The sequence below is a fragment of the Lithobates pipiens genome, unplaced genomic scaffold (genome assembly GCF_037356315.1).
Source record: "Lithobates pipiens isolate NorthernLeopardFrog02 unplaced genomic scaffold, aLitPip1_a1.2 Scaffold_25, whole genome shotgun sequence".
NCBI classification, from domain to species: Eukaryota; Metazoa; Chordata; class Amphibia; order Anura; family Ranidae; genus Lithobates; species Lithobates pipiens.
The window spans coordinates 41,512,831-41,529,084 of record NW_027507787.1 but is presented as its reverse complement, the minus strand read 5'-3'; the positions used below and the strand labels follow the sequence as shown (position 1 = coordinate 41,529,084).

The 16,254-nt window shown below is 41.5% G+C and overlaps 1 protein-coding gene across 1 annotated transcript in view; it reads right to left on the bottom strand.

The window, feature by feature from the left end:
- The window catches only part of PIK3AP1 (phosphoinositide-3-kinase adaptor protein 1), a 196,194-nt gene extending 180,216 nt beyond the window's left edge, over nt 1-15,978 (bottom strand). The window contains exon 1 of the mRNA XM_077454361.1: nt 15,509-15,978. Coding sequence (XP_077310487.1) covers nt 15,509-15,521 — 13 coding nt within the window. The 5' untranslated portion in view covers nt 15,522-15,978. The remainder of the gene's footprint in view (nt 1-15,508) is intronic.
- Nucleotides 15,979-16,254: the final 276 nt, after the last annotated feature.

Genomic DNA, 16,254 nt, shown 5'->3' with positions numbered 1-16,254 from the left:
CTATCCAAGAAAAAAAAAGGGGGGTTTTGCCTAAAGATAAATTTTCAAACTGACTTATCCCCCATATAAAATAGCATAATAATAATCATACGTACAACTTAATATTTGTTACATTGTTACACTGTCTATGCCCATATTTACATGGGGTTAGTTAGCTCTATGCATACAGATATCTGAAGGCTTTTAGGCCTTGAACAAACAGTATTCAGTTTGTAAAAAAAATAGTGTATAGCAAGGTTTAACAAAGAATTGTCAGCACTCTCCCCAGCCTTGTTGATTCCTTCAAGGAAACCTTCAGCTCTAATTTGGGATGTTAAAGTGGCTTTGTTGCATAGAGACTGGGAATTAGGCTTTGGAGACCTAGGTCCCTTTCAGACGTGTGGATCATTCGTTCCATCAGTTCAGACACATTTTTTTCAAAGAAGATAAGTTTACATCAGTTTGTCATCAGTTTTCAATCCGTTTTTCATCCATTTTTACATCAGTTTTTTACATCTCCCAGCTAGAGTCCTTAACCACTTGAGTCCCGGGGCCATCTTTTTATGCCAAATTGGATCGTTTGCCCGCTCACGTCTGTTTTTCTTCCGATTCGTTTTTTTTTTTTTTTGAACAGAAGTAAAATAGGGCTTTGATCTGTTTCAAAAATTGGATGTTGACAGAAGCGGATGTAAATGGATGTAATTGAATGATCATCCATTTAAATCCATATTTCCATAGAGGTGCTGTGATGTTGGTTCTTCATCCGTCAAGAGATGGATGAAAAGCAGACAAACAGTCCGCATGTGTGAAAGGGGCCTGAGGGCATTTAAACTTACAGTTCTGATAGATGAATAGAGAGAACAAATTAGAAGTGGAATGAGGCCCTAGACAAGGTAACTCCTCCCAACCCCCATTCCCTTCAGTTGGCATTGGTAAGGGTTGCAATAGGCACAAACAAAGATAATAATGAACAGCAGGCACCTTCTATTAACCTTTTACCCTACCCAAATTATTTAGTTCTAAACTGTTTAAATATTTAAACCATATATGAATATAATAAAAAATAGTGCAGCTGCTGTGACGGCGAAATGCAGTGGGCAGGATTACATCAGACATTTCCGGTAACTTAGTGACGTCACTTCCAGTTCTGGGCTTTGGAATGCATGCCAACTCCAAGAACAGAGCGGTTGTGCTTGCAATAACCAGACTATTTGTACTGGTGCTGAGGTACTGGGCACCTTTTAATGTGAGTGTTATACTTGTGGATTTTATATTGTTTACACATTTGAATGCAATAAATACTACACTATAAGATTATTTATCTCTTTCTGGGGCTGAGTCATTACTTTTCCTGGGAGAAAGGAGCAGATCGTACTTTGATCCAGGCCATTTAAAGGGACTAGTTGCATATTTGGAAAGTGCTCTATGACCTTTTGTAATAAAAGGTCATATATCTGTTTTGAGTGCATAAGTGTGCAGCAAGTGTTATATTATGTTATTTTTGAAAGTTAGAGAAGTGAGTGGAGAGACACTGAGCATGGTGTTGAACAGAACATACATATCACACTTGGATACAGGATTTTCGTTTTGTGTGGTGACATTAAGGATATGAAGCGCCTTACTTTTATTTAATTTTTTTGTGCCGACCGGGCCATAGCTGAAAGATGGCTGCAGCGCAGTCAGCTTATTCTGGGAGGGTGTCCATGGACATGGTCTGTGCCCATTCCAGCACTTATCCATCCATGCTCAGAAATACTCATCCATCCATCCCATCCATGCTCAGAAATACTCATCCATCCATCCCATGCATGCTCAGAAATACTCATCCATCCATCCCATCCCATCCATGCTCAAATACTCATCCATCCCATCCATGCTCAGAAATACTCATCCATCCATCCCATCCATGCTCAAATACTCATCCATCCATCCCTGCTCAGAAATACTCATCCATCCCATCCCATCCATACTCATCCATGCTCAGCCATACTCATCCATCCATCCATACTCAGCAATACTCATCCATCCATCCATGCTCAGCAATACTAATCCATCCATGCTCAGCAATACTTATTCATCCATCCATACTCAGCAATACTCATACATGCTCAGCAATACTCATCCATCCATCCATGCTGAGAAATACTTATCCATCCATCCATACTCAGCAATACTCATCCATGCTCAGAAATACTCATCCATCCATCCATCCCTGCTCAGAAATACTCATCCATCCCATCCATACTCATCCATGCTCAGCAATACTCATCCCTCCCTCCATAATCAGCAATACTCATCCATCCATCCATCCATGCTCAGCAATACTAATCCATCCATGCTCAGCAATACTCATCCATCCATCCATACTCAGCAATACTCATACATGCTCAGCAATACTCATCCTTCCATCCATGCTCAGCAATACTTGTCCATCCATCCATACTCAGCAATACTCATCCATGCTCAGCAATACTCATCCATCCATCCATACTCAGCAATACTCATTCATCCATGCTCAGCAATACTCATCCATTCATCCTCAGCAATACTCATCCATCCATCCATGCATCCATACTCAGCAATACTCATCCATCCATCCATGCTCAGCCACCTATACTCAGCCATACTCAGCAATACTCATCCATCCATCCATACTCAGCCATACCCACCCAGCCATACTCAGCCATACCCACCCAGCCATACTCAGTCATACCCAGCCATCAACATTCATGGCTTCTCCAAGCCACATCAGTTCGCATCCATGTCACATCAGTTTGAATCCATGCCACTACAGTGCTCCAAAGTGTAATAGGTAGTCAAATTATATTTAAAATGTATGCCCCTAGAAAGCCTGATGGTGCTCCCTGCATGTTGCAAGCTGCAGGCTATGTAAAAGTCTCACACATGTGGTATCACCGTACTCAGGAGGTGTAAGAGAATCTATTTTGGGGTGTAATTTTTGGTTTGTACATGCTATGTGTTAGAAATATTGTATAAATGGACAACTTTGTTTAAAAAAAAAAATGTGTTTTCATTTTCTTTCCATGTTTTCCAAAAACTTGTAGAAAAAAATAACATGTTCAAAAGACTCGATATGCCTGATAGATTATACGTTGGGTTGTTTTCTTTCCAAAAGTGGGTCATTCAGCGCCTTCAAAAGTGCAAGAGGTAGTCAAGAAATCATATGTGTACTTTATACTCCTAGAACGCCTGACGATGCTCCCTGCATGTTGGGCCTCTGTATGTGGCCAAATTGTGTAAAAGTCTTACACATGTGGTATCACCATACTCAGGAGGAGTAGTAGAATGTATTTTTGGTGTTAATTTGTGATATGCATATGCTGTGTGTGAGAAATAACCTAATATTACACTTTTGTGGGGAAAAAAATGAAAAAACTTGATTTTGCAAAGAATTGTGGGAAAAAATGACAACTTCAAAAAACTCACCATGCCTCTTTCTAAATACTTTGGAATGTCTACTTTCCAAAAAGGGGTAATTTGATGGGTATTTGTACTGTCCTGGCTTGTTAGGGTTTCAAGAACTGAGCTAGGCCATCAGTGCTTCAGGTGTGATCAATTTTCAGTGATTGGCACCATTGCTTGTGGACTCTATAACTTTCTCACAGACCAAATAATATACACTGATTTGGATTATTTTTACCAAGCATATGTAGCAGTATAAAGTTTGGCTAAAATGTATTAAAAAAAATTCTTAATTTGCAAAATTTTATTACAGAAACAAAGAAAACATTTTTTTTCGGTCTTTTTTCATTTATAGCGCAAAAAATAAAAAAATCCAGCGGTGATTAAATGCCACCAAAAGAAAGCTCTATTTGTGTGAAAAAAAAGGACAAACATTTCATATGGGTACAGTGTTGCATGACTGAGTAATTGTCAAAGTGTGAGAGCACTGAAAGCTGAAAATTGGTCTGGTTAGGAAGGGGATTTAAGTGCCTAGTTGTCAAGTGGTTAATTAAGGCACAGACAAGCTGCCTCATTTGCATTGTCTATACCAGTGATTCTCAACCAGGGTTGCTAGGGGTTCCTTCAGAATTGGGCCATTTCTGCCTCTTGGATAAGTTCCCACTCCCACCATTGATCTTTTTAGCTATCTGTAAGGAGATAGTTCTTCCCAATGACCACAAGTGTAAGGACCATTCTTCCCACTGACCATCACACTAATGTATCATGAGTTGTAGATTTCTAATTTTTAGCAGGGGTTCCCCGAGATCGGGGAACTATTTCAAGGGTTCCTCTGTACTGAAAAGGTTGAGAAAGGCTGGTCTATACTGACACGGATACATCAGACACCAACTGGTTACAAATGCATCCTCTCTTGAAATTGACATGCAGGTGCACAACTTTAACTAATTGTACTATTCCCCAAGTTAACGTAGGAGCATCCACGGGCCCTACACTAATGCCTAGGTTGTCTTGTCGATTAGAGTTTCAGTAGGGAAGGAGGTGGGGGTACACTATTAACATTTTGTCCTGAATGGACAACGTGACAGATTCCCTTTAAACAGAGATCATAATATAAGGCTGGATTCACACCTATGCAGTTTTAGTGCTTTTTGCATTTTGCAGATTTGCACTACAGTCCATTTACCATGGTTTCCTATGGAACATGTTCTGTTGTGCAAATCTGCAAAATGCAAAAAGCACTAAAACTGCACTGGTGTGAATCCAGCTGTGATCTAAAACAAGATGCTAGAAGCCTTCAGAAGCTTACTTACAGTTTTAAAATGCTTTGTAAATACTTGCTGCGCACACTGTCCTTATACAAACGGATGTCCCTGTATAAGTCCTTACAGTCTTTTATGTCTATTAGTAGACCTTTGTTCACTTCTACGTTGAGGATGAGTTTGTGTGGGATGAAGCATGAGTCACTAGTCCAAACATTCAGTGGACACAAAATTGCTTTTGTTCTCAAGAAAGAAGGGGATTCATTCTACAGTCAATGTTTTTTTTTTTTATTACATTTTACTATGACACTACCTAAAACTACTATCTGGCTTTTTTTAATTAAAATTGTAAAACCAATGGAAACGTTTTTTTTTTAAGTAGTAAAAGTAATCTATGAAATATATAATTTAGTGCAATCTAAGAGGTTCACTAGATAGCGTGTCCCTCTGTTGTTGATACTTACCTTTTGGCATATGGGGAGCATTTGACTCTCCTCCCTATTTTCCATAATGCATTATGAATTAGAAGCTTACACAGGGGCAACAAAGGGGCTTTATTTTCTTTATTTTAACCTGATGATCTGGCCAGTATGTCTGTTGTTTTTCAACAAACCAAGTTGTCATGCGAAGGTAGCAGTTAGAGGGGCGAGACAAACCATTTACCACTAACAGGGGTTTCTTACAATGACCAGTTTCTATTTCTTTATGTGAATCCTTTATCCCAAAAGGAAAAAAAACATGTTGCTGCAATTGTTTAAAAAGTGTTAGCAGGTGTTTGGCTTCAATTTGTTAATGTATCTAAATCTGCTACTGCATCTAACACTCTCCTCCCTTGAGATGAACTGTCTCCGTGGCTCCTTCATCCAAGATGTAGGCACTCTAAGACCCCTTTCACACTGGGCCCCTTTGCAGGCGCTGCAGTGCTAAAAATAGCGCCTGCAAAGCACCCTGAAACAGCCGCTGCTGTCTCTCCAATGTAAAAACCCTGAGGGCTTTCACACTGGAGCGGTGCGCTGGCAGGACACTCAAAAAAGTCCTGCTAGCAGCATCTTTGGAGCGGTGAAGGAGCTGTGTATACACCGCTCCTTCTCTGCTCCTGCCCATTGAAATCAATGGGGCAGCGCGGCTATACCGCCAACATAGTGGTGGTTTTTAACCCTTTCTCGGCCACTAGCGGGGGTTAAAACCGCCTCGCTATCGGCTGAATAGTGCTGCTAAAACTACGGTAAAGTGGCGCTTTTTAGCGCCGATTTGCCGCTGACGCCCGGGCGCCGGCAGAGTGAAAGGTGCCTAATACAGGAGGTGCGTTACTGGCCAGTTCACCAGGTGAAAACAGAGGGGGGAAAAAGCCTAAAAAAAAAGAAAACAAATACAGCCACTACATCTAATGATTGGTTAGCTGAAATATGTTTTAAGTGCATAATAAAATATTGCAAACAATAATATGTAGCAGTACAAACAGCTTTCAAAAATCTCTGAATATTCTACCGCAGAATTTCAAAATGTCAGAGGATTTCACACACATGTAAATTAGTTGAAGGGTGTGCTTAAATCCACAAGTAGGAAGAAAGCAGAAGTAGCAGACGATCACTGCCTAATAAGTCATTTTGGAGTTTGAAGCTCCTCGAGTTCACCCCCCACATTGAGTTTAGCATTTCTGCTAACCATTGCTCTTATATTGATATCTGTAATCCCCCATATCCCTTTAGGTGGGATTTAGAGTAGTTTAGGTATGTTTCTAAGTAAGTTTCATAAAATCGACTAATCCCTTTGAGAGATTAGCTCTTATATAGTGATGCATCTGCACAGACTGCATTCACTATGCCCCATACTATAAGTAAATCAGACCTATTCTCTCCCAACATAAAAGATAACATACCTGAGAAGCGAACTAGCATTCTGTCAGAAGTTCATAGACATAGAGCACACGTCCTGCTAGCCCTGATAGCAGGAGCTACTACTATTCATCCCATTATTGATGTGGCAGGTTTAGTGCACTCTAACAATGAAGACATTGTCAAACAATTCGAAACCTAATATTGCCAAACAATTCCAAACCTAATACAGCCAATTCTACAATTTGAGTTCTCAGAGGGCTAACACCTCCCTGGACCACAGATGGAAGCATCTGATTATGAAGTTCCTGGCTCAATACAGTCCCCCCTCCTTATCTCCAACAGATGCAAAAAAACTGGAAGCCCCTCTTTTGATGGAAATGAAACCAGGGAAGGTCCAGATGGTATCCCAATGCAATACTACAAAAGCATGTCTGACCTTCTCTAGTCACGGTATCGCAGGGCCCTAAATCTTAAGTGAAAACACATCATCCTTTAAAAAATCTCCTGGAGTAGTATGTGACAGTTATACCCAAAGAAGGCAATGTGTGCTATTAAAGGGGTTGTAAAGGCTCGTGTTTTTTCACCTTAACGCATCCTATGCATTAAGGTGAAAAGACACCTTGCAGTCACCAGCCCCCTAGCCCCCGCGTTTTACTGACCTTAGCCCCGAATTTCCGTTGGCGCATCTTGATTGGATAGATTGATAACAGCGCAGCCATTAGCTCCTGCTGCTGTCAATCAAATCCAATGACGCGGGTGTCGGGGACGGGGCCGAGTCCTGCATTTGGCCTCTGGAGGGCGCCTGTAAGGTAACCCTCTCGGTAGAGCGCTTCTCCAAGGGGGTTATCTAATGCAGGGAGGATGCCGCAAGAGCACTAATACAGTTAAAAGTCAGCAGCTGCAGTGTTTGTAGCTGCTGAATTAAAAAAAAAGGCTGGGTTCACAATAGAACACACAGCGGCTCACAGCAGGAGTCCGGTAATGGCGGAAATGGCCCAAATGACGCACAGGGCACCTGTGCACTTCACAATGGAGCCACTGCGGAGATGTGTGAACTTAATCCATAGAGAACCGGTCACAATCTCCTGCTATGTGAATTGGATGAGGAGAAAACCGCATCCAATTCGCATAGGTGTGAACCCAGCCTTAATCTCAGGATAAGATGACTAAATAAACAATGGGCTTGCTAGATTAATTTTGTGGTGGCCCCTTCATATCGAAAACACTAACACATAATGACCTTCTTAGTGGTGTAAAGCATGCTGGGCTCCCAGACCAAATGGAGTCATATTGTTCAATGTGAATGACTAGCTACTTTTCATATCAAGCTTCCTTAACTGTAAAGAATAGGCAGGTTTAGTTCCGTTTTTAAAAATAAAGATTCTTATCGTAAAGGGCTTGTTCACACTACCATTGCCCTTCTGAGAGCGATCCGCAGTGGTTTGCTTTTTAGAGGACTTTCTAAAGGTAGTGAGGAAGCTTTATGTCACTGCCTCACCTCCTGTTTTACCTTCTAAAAGATGGCACCACTGTCATGCCTTCTGGGCATGCCCCAAGACTAAATGATTTTGGAACCCAAGTAGTACATTATGCTACCGCACATTATTTAATCAACTAGTTACCTCTAACCTCTGAATGGGCACTATTTGGGATTACTAACAACCTAGATATCAAAATCTTAATGGGTCAGTAAACAACTCCTTATTGTTATATACCTTGTTGCACAGAAAACCATCCTACAAAAATGGGATTATCTGGAATCCCTCGCTATCTTTTTATTTATAGACAAACTATCATATGTTTTTTACATGAATGGGTGGAGAGAGTGGTAGCCGGTACTCAGTATTTTGGGGGGCAGCAAACAAATCCTGCTCCCTATACTCTCATTAACTCCCAGCCATTTGTTTTTGCATACGTTTAGCTTTGCATTATTAGAATTTGCATATTTAGGACAGCTGAAAGTACCTGTGCAGGACTCTACTGCTTGCACAATTCTGTAAACATGCTTTAAGTGTAATATATCATAGTGTACTCCATCCCAAGCCCTCCTTGCAAGTCTTATACTAACCTGTCTGCACTCTAACTAAAATATGGCCCACAAAAAAGCTTAAATGCTTATCAAACTCTTTTGAGGCATGCCAGCGCAGAACCACTGCACCCTTCAATCTTATGGAGAGTTTATACTCTACTGGACCATGCAGTACAAACTCTCTAGAAAACTGAACTAAGAGTGTTTTGCACATGCACATCCTGCCCTTAGAAGATTTTAAGAAATATCTTGTTGAATCAAGTGAGTATAAGGCTTTCAGGGGTGCTGTGGACAGAGGACAGTTCGATATTATTGCATTATTGATCCCACCAAATTCAATACAGGTCCTATTATGATGTTGATGATTATGATGTAATGTTATGAGATCCAAACTTCCTGGTTTCTCTCTGATGTGAATCATCCATATATATTTAAGTAAAATCAACTAGTTACTTTATGACACCAGCATTATCATACCTCCCAATGTCCAGAATTTTGCTGGATTTTTTCGGGTTATTTCAACAAAATTCCAGCTTCCTGTAGGTCTGGACTGTGTCCCACAGCACAATAAGGAAACAGTCAGTAGCACCAGGGTTGACACCGCAATTACCCAACATTTACTTAGGACTCCTTAACATCTGCATATATGGAAATGTACAGTTAAGGTACCTGTACATGCACAGATTTCATCCTTATGCTGGTTGAATGGTGTGGAGTTCTGCACTCTCCGCCGGTTCGCCAAAGTTTTGCAACCTTAGGGAACTGCCGTGGGATACGGACAGGAAGGCACCCACCCCCCCTGCATGTGGGAGATGGATGGGAAGGCAGCAATCAGAGGCACCCATACCTTAGGAGGCAGATGACGAGGATCTCGGGTAGGGCTGCTGCTTTTCGCTCCAGCTACTCCTCACTCCAGGGCCATTGGTCCTCCTCTCAGCTGAACAGGAAGTGGATCCTGAGACCCGATTGGCCAGGAGTCCTAAGACTCCTTGGCCAATTGGGTCTCAGGACCAGCTTCCTGATTGACCGGGAGGAGAATCAGAAAGACAATAGCTAATATTAATTCGCTATTGTCACACGTTCTGCTCTGCACCTGAGCCCAACCTTTTTTAAGTGGGGCACCCCTGCGCCCCTTATGGAAGGGCTGCCACTGAGTGGAGGCCTCCATACACCAGGAATCACAGGTCCAAAAAATCTTTGATGTTTTTTAATCTTTCATTCAAACCTTGCCTATAGCTAGCCACAATCTAACCATAGCTTAGATGCCTGTTTTTACCGCCCTCGCACCGCATGTGTAAACTAGGCAAAAATTGTTTAACTGAAGTTCTCCGAGCTCTCGTTTTGTTGCCACTAGTACTAATTTTCACCATCAGGTTACCATACTGCTGTGGAAAGGTCAGTGAGGTGACACTTTACCTACTCTACATGCAGCACTGGATGATGGCATTCCAATAATATATACAGTGCCTTGCGAAAGTATTCGGCCCCCTTGAACTTTTCAACCTTTTGCCACATTTCGGGCTTCAAACATAAAGATATAAAATTTAAATTTTTTGTGAAGAATCACCAACAAGTGGGACACAATTGTGAAGTGGAACGAAATCTATTGGATTTTTGAAACTTTTTTAGCAAATAAAAAACTGAAAAGTGGTGCGTGCAAAATTATTCTGCCCCTTTACTTTCAGAGCAGCAAACTCACTCCAGAAGTTCAGCGAGGATCTCTGAATGATCCAATGTTGTCCTAAATGACTGATGGTGATAAATAGAATCCACCTGTGTGTAATCAAGTCTCTCTATAAATGCACCTGCTCTGTGATAGTCTCAGGGTTCTGTTGAAAGCGCAGCGAGCATCATGAAGTCCAAGGAACACACCAGGCAGGTCCGTAATACTGTTGTGGAGAAGTTTAAAGCCGGATTTGGATACAAAAAGATTTCCCAAGCTTTAACCATCCCAAGGAGCACTGTGCAAGCGATCATTTTGAAATGGAAGGAGTATCAGACCACTGCAAATCTACCAAGACCTGGCCATCCCTCTAAACTTTCAGCTCAGACAAGGAGAAGACTGATCAGAGATGCAGCCAAGAGGCCCATGATCACTCTGGATGAACTGCAGAGAACTACAACTGAGGTGGGAAAGTCTGTCCATAGGACAACAATCAGTCGTACACTGCACAAATCTGGCCTTTATAGAAGAGTGGCAAGAAGAAAGCCATTTCTCAAAGATATCCATAAAAAGTCTCGTCTAAAGTTTGCCACAAGCCACCTGGGAGACACACCAAACATGTGGAAGAAGGTGCTCTGGTCAGATGAAACCAAAATCGAACTTTTTGCCCACAATGCAAAACGATATGTTTGGTGTAAAAGCAACAAAGCTCATCACCCTCAACACACCATCCCCACTGTCAAACATGGTAGTGGCAGCATCATGGTTTGGGCCTGCTTTTCTTCAGCAGGGACAGGGAAGATGGTTAAAATTGAGGGGAAGATGGATGCAGCCAAATACAGGACCATTCTGGATGAAAACCTGTTGGAGTCTGCAAAAGACCTGAAACTGGGACGGAGATTTATCTTCCAACAAGACAACGATCCCAAACATACAGCAAAATCTACAAAGGAATGGTTCACAAATAAATGTATCTAGGTGTTAGAATGGCCAAATCAAAGTCCAGACCTGAATCCAATCGAGAATCTGTGGAAAGAGCTGAAAACTGCTGTTCACAAACGCTCTCCATCCAACCTCACTGAGCCCGAGCTGTTTTGCAAGGAAGAATGGGCAAGAATTTCAGTTTCTCGATGTGCAAAACTGATAGAGACATACCCCAAGCAACTTGCAGCTGTAATCGCAGCAAAAGGTGGCTCTACAAAGTATTAACGCAAGGGGGCCGAATAATTTTGCACGCCCCACTTTTCATTTTTTTATTAGTTAAAAAAGTTTCAAAAATTCAATAGATTTCGTTCCACTTCACAATTGTGTCCCACTTGTTGGTGATTCTTCACAAAAAATAAAAATTTTATATCTTTATGTTTGAAGCCTGAAATGTGGCAAAAGGTTGAAAAGTTCAAGGGGGCCGAATACTTTCGCAAGGCACTGTATGCTGCACAAAATGTGTCCATACAACATTTTCAAGACCCTAACCTTTCACATAGAGTTTATGACCTAACTTAGTTAAAAATGAAAGAGACAGTCAATTATTCAAGTCACTATAGCTAGGCCTGGAATGTGTTTTTGTTCATTTAGGTTGCACAACCCTAATTTGTAAGATATCACAGGGTAAGCAAACTATGGACTTAATTTTCACAAACATCTGATTATAATGGATTTTTGCAGCATTCAAATGCAGCTAAACTCCACAACTGGACGCAACAGTATTCTGTGCCATCACTGCATATAAATCAGTAGTGGCCGGTCATGCAGGGCGTAGGAGTGTCCCCCAAGCCTTGCTCTCGCATTCTATTCTGCATGCAGGGCTCTGGCCGCATTGTTTATAATGTGGGTTTTCTTTTTTAAGCACATAATTAGAGCGTGAGGCTCTAATTGGCTTCAAAAAGGGTAGGCTTGGGCTGCAGAGTACTGCACCCTGAGCCCACCGGCTTGGGTGACATTAGCAAATTAATATTCACTAATGTCTTCCTGCTTCTCCTCCCAGCCATTCAGGAAATGGGTTCTAAAACCCAATTGGTCAGGGAGTCCCAGCCAATCAGGTCTCGAGACCCTCTTCCTGTTTGGCCTGGAGGAGAAGCAATAGCCCCAGCTCTTCCCTCTGCAAGCTGCGGGTCATGTGCAACGAGGGGCAGCAGGTGGAGTGGCAGCAACAGCCTCTTCCAGGAGCCCTACCCCAGATCCAGCAGTGCACCAACACCACCTCGTCATTGTCCTCCTCCCCGCACCTTTACAGCAGAAAAAGCGAGAGGAGGCCGCGCAGATTGACAACTAAGGATAAGGTAAGGCCATGGATCACCACCTTCCTGTTCGTTCAATCCATCGAGCACCAGGTTCGTTTGCCGCCCCCCCCCCCACCCCCAAAAAATTGAGCACCAGCCGCCACTGATATAGATGCATACTGTCTGTGTCCAGGGACAGTCAGAGCCCCTCATCGCCTACTCAGATGAGCAGTTACATGTCAACAACAGTGCCACTAGCCATTGATTGGTACAGTGAACAAATCTGACCTTGCTGCTGCTAGTTGTGGCTGCATGGATGTGGTTTCTTTGCCAGCAAATATCGCAGATTCTTGCCGACAGCAGCTCATCTGAATAGGCCCAAAGACAGTAGCTGAGAGGTAGATAACTTTATTTGTTATTTCATTGATGGCTATTTAACAGAGGTAGCATAGTCTATGATGTTTTACAGAGCACATTAGGGCTTTACACTGTTGCATTGCAGCAATGTGTGCTAAATTTAGAATGGCATGCCCAATGCATTATTATTTTAGACTGCAACATCTCTGTGATGCAGTATATCATATGTAATGCTTTGTGGTGTGCTGTGTTAAAAACGAGGGTTATTTCTAATTTTTGGACCATTTCTGTGCTTTTATTAGTAATAAGCTGCCTTCACGCAACATGCATCAATGTGCCAAATACCACGAGTTAATGCATTGCAACAAGCTGTAGAGATGTGAAGGGGCCTAAACCCCACAGTGGTCTCTGTCCGAAGGGAACTTACCATATAATCCCTCATTAGTAGTACACATACACAGGCAAGGACTTAGGGTGGTGGGGGCCCCTGGGCTTGAGTCACTTTTGGGCCCTACCTTCTATACATTACCGTATTTATCGGCGTATAACATGCACCGGCGTATAACACGCACCCCAAGTTTAGGAGGGAATTTTAAGGAAAAAAACTTTTAAATGCCCATCAATGCAGCCTTATTAGTGTCCATCTGCAGCCTTGCCTATCCATCTGCAGCCTTGTCTAGTGTCATTTGCAGCCTTGTCAGTGTAGCCTTGTCATTTGCAGCCTTGCCCCAGTGTCATTTGCAGCCTTGTCATTTGCAGCCTTGTCATTGCAGTCTTGAAGTTTAAAAATGGTACCACCGAGATACAGAGTCCTGTGTATCCCGGCGGCTCTCGGGCCCTCTCAGAAGCTTTCGGGTCCTCTAGCAGTCCCGAGAGGAGCAGAGAATAGCCGAGTACACTTGGCTCGGCTCAAAGTCACGCCCAATCCCTGTGTTATGTCCATCATAGGGTGGGACTGGGCGTGACTGTGGGCGGAGCCGAGCCAAGTACACTCGGCTATGTACCTTGGCGGGGCCCGTGGGGCCCCCTATTGGTTGACCAATAGGGGGTCCCACGGGCCCCACAAGATACACTGCAGTGATCACTGCTGTCTTCCAGGTCTCATGCCGATCAGCTACCCCACTGCATACTAACCACAGGCAGTAACTTACTTGAGATGGGTGCCATTTTCTGAACATCCTGCATTCTTCTAAATTAATGCAAAGCCTCCTCTGATTGGATGAGGTGAGAATTATGACATTGCCACCTCTCCACCTTGTGAGTTCTCAGATGACAGCAGCATTCATTGTACTAGTGTTACCATATGTATTGCATATGTATACTAACATTGGGTCAAGCTGGACCAATGTCAGTATGCAATAAAAATCTGAACCTGGAGTTTAGCTTTTTATTATTTCATTGTGTGCAAGAAAATATCTTGTTTTTATTTCCCTTGCAGATGAATGCGTATTCAGAGTGAACACAGATTTCACTTTATTTACTAAGCTTAGTAAACACTCACTAAGTGAACAGCCTCTGCTCTTTTAGTAAAACAATCCTGCGTTGTTGACTACTTCAAATCATTGTAAATGCTGAATATTGCCCAAAAGAGACGAGCTAAGATGGAATATGATATTTCCATTCAGCAGGTGAAGAGATAACATCTGAAATTAGCTAAATAGATCAGAAAAGTGGTACTTAAGTATTAGGAAATGTTCAATGTAGCACATTTATTCATATAGTTAGGAGGTGCAAACAGCAAATAGATGCAAATGACTATGCTTCATTATTGCCATACACATTTCGATAATTGAAAAAGTTATTTTTCAGATATCTCTTCCAATAAGAATACTTGATCTATAGTTGACAACCCATTCCATCGATATGCCACACACACTTTTTGATAGATAGTTAAGATATGATTGTAACATACAATCTTACATTTTCAATTGCATCTCTGTTTCCATGTAATCTCATAATCTGATTTATCTAATACATTTGTATCCATGAAAAAGTGCCTGTGATTAATGTAAAATAATCAATTAACTTCCACCGTAGCCAAATGACTCAAATCCAATCCAAATACATTCTAAATCAATTGAAGGGACATTATGGCGATTGTTTGCAGATTTGATTGTTTTGATTGAATCACACATCGATTGGATTAAAAAAAATAAAAAATGGTAGCGTGTGCGGCCACAAAATTTTAACAGTTGAGTTTGGGATCTGCTATATCCCTCTTAAGTATGCAAAAACATCTGACAATTGCCTTTAAAATAAAATATGTCAAAAACATAAATTATAGCATAACATATAACAGTTTTCAAAGTCCCTAGTCTGGATCCATATGGAAACAGAAATACCGGTTATACATGTAATAACTCACTCTGTGGACTATGACCCCATTCCCCAAAGTGAGATCAGCCTGTTTGGTACATTGGTACATCAGATCTCTAAATTCACTCTGTTGCAAAATAAAGTTATTAACAACAAAAGTCAATATCTTCACCTTTTGCTGCAAGTAAAACAACAAATGTTTTACAATTATCTTCTTATGTATGTAAAGAAAAAAGTCCAGCCTTGAAACAGAAAGTATAACTAACACATTCACTAAGTTGACTGAAGAAAGGGGAACTTTCAAAGGAGGAAATGTCTATTTGAAAGAAAATGGACCTACAACAACATTTATATGTTAACATATATATCTATTTATATATAGATACATACGGTATATAATGTATATGTATAATTAAACATACCTCTGGATTCCATTCTGAAATTGTCAAATGTTTTCTTTTCTGAGTTAAAATGAAAACAGTATCCTTGTCATGTGGTTAAGTTTCTTCATTTTCCAATTGGGTTTCTCCTCCTTATTCCAACAGATAATATATTCCACCTTGCTGTAGGTAGTTAGCGGACTCCGTGGGCACTCGGTCGATTGACGTGTTGCAACGAACAAGTGCACACACCTGTAGTCTCAGCTAAAGCAAAGAGTTACAGTAATATTGTATAGACTGCACTTCCTGATTTCTGTGTGTACTGTACTTCCTGTATTTAGTCTTACAGGCACCAATGACAACACTTGCAGCACAGCCCCCTCATCACTATAGCTGCCTGTATAGAAATGTATGCAAGCTTGCTAAGCTGCAGCTGTATAGAGGAAACTGTCCCTGTTCGCTGTTCGCCAGGTGTTCTGCCAAGCTGTTAGTGCCATAGAGGAGGGTAAAGGGAAACTGTAATGACTGGGAAATTCTACTGACTAATAATAAATGTTCACTTGAAGAAAAACTATTAAACTTTAACAGCTGAACTATGTGCTATGAAAACAAAGAGTACTTTGTCTTGTAGATAATACAGCAGACTTTTTTTTAACACTGTAGTGCCTGATTATAAACGATGGCTTTTTTAAGAAAACACGTGCTTTGAAAGGCATATGCTTGTTGCTACCAATAACATGAAAATGTAAGTTGCCTAGTTGGCTTGTTTATCCTATGACTTCAATATA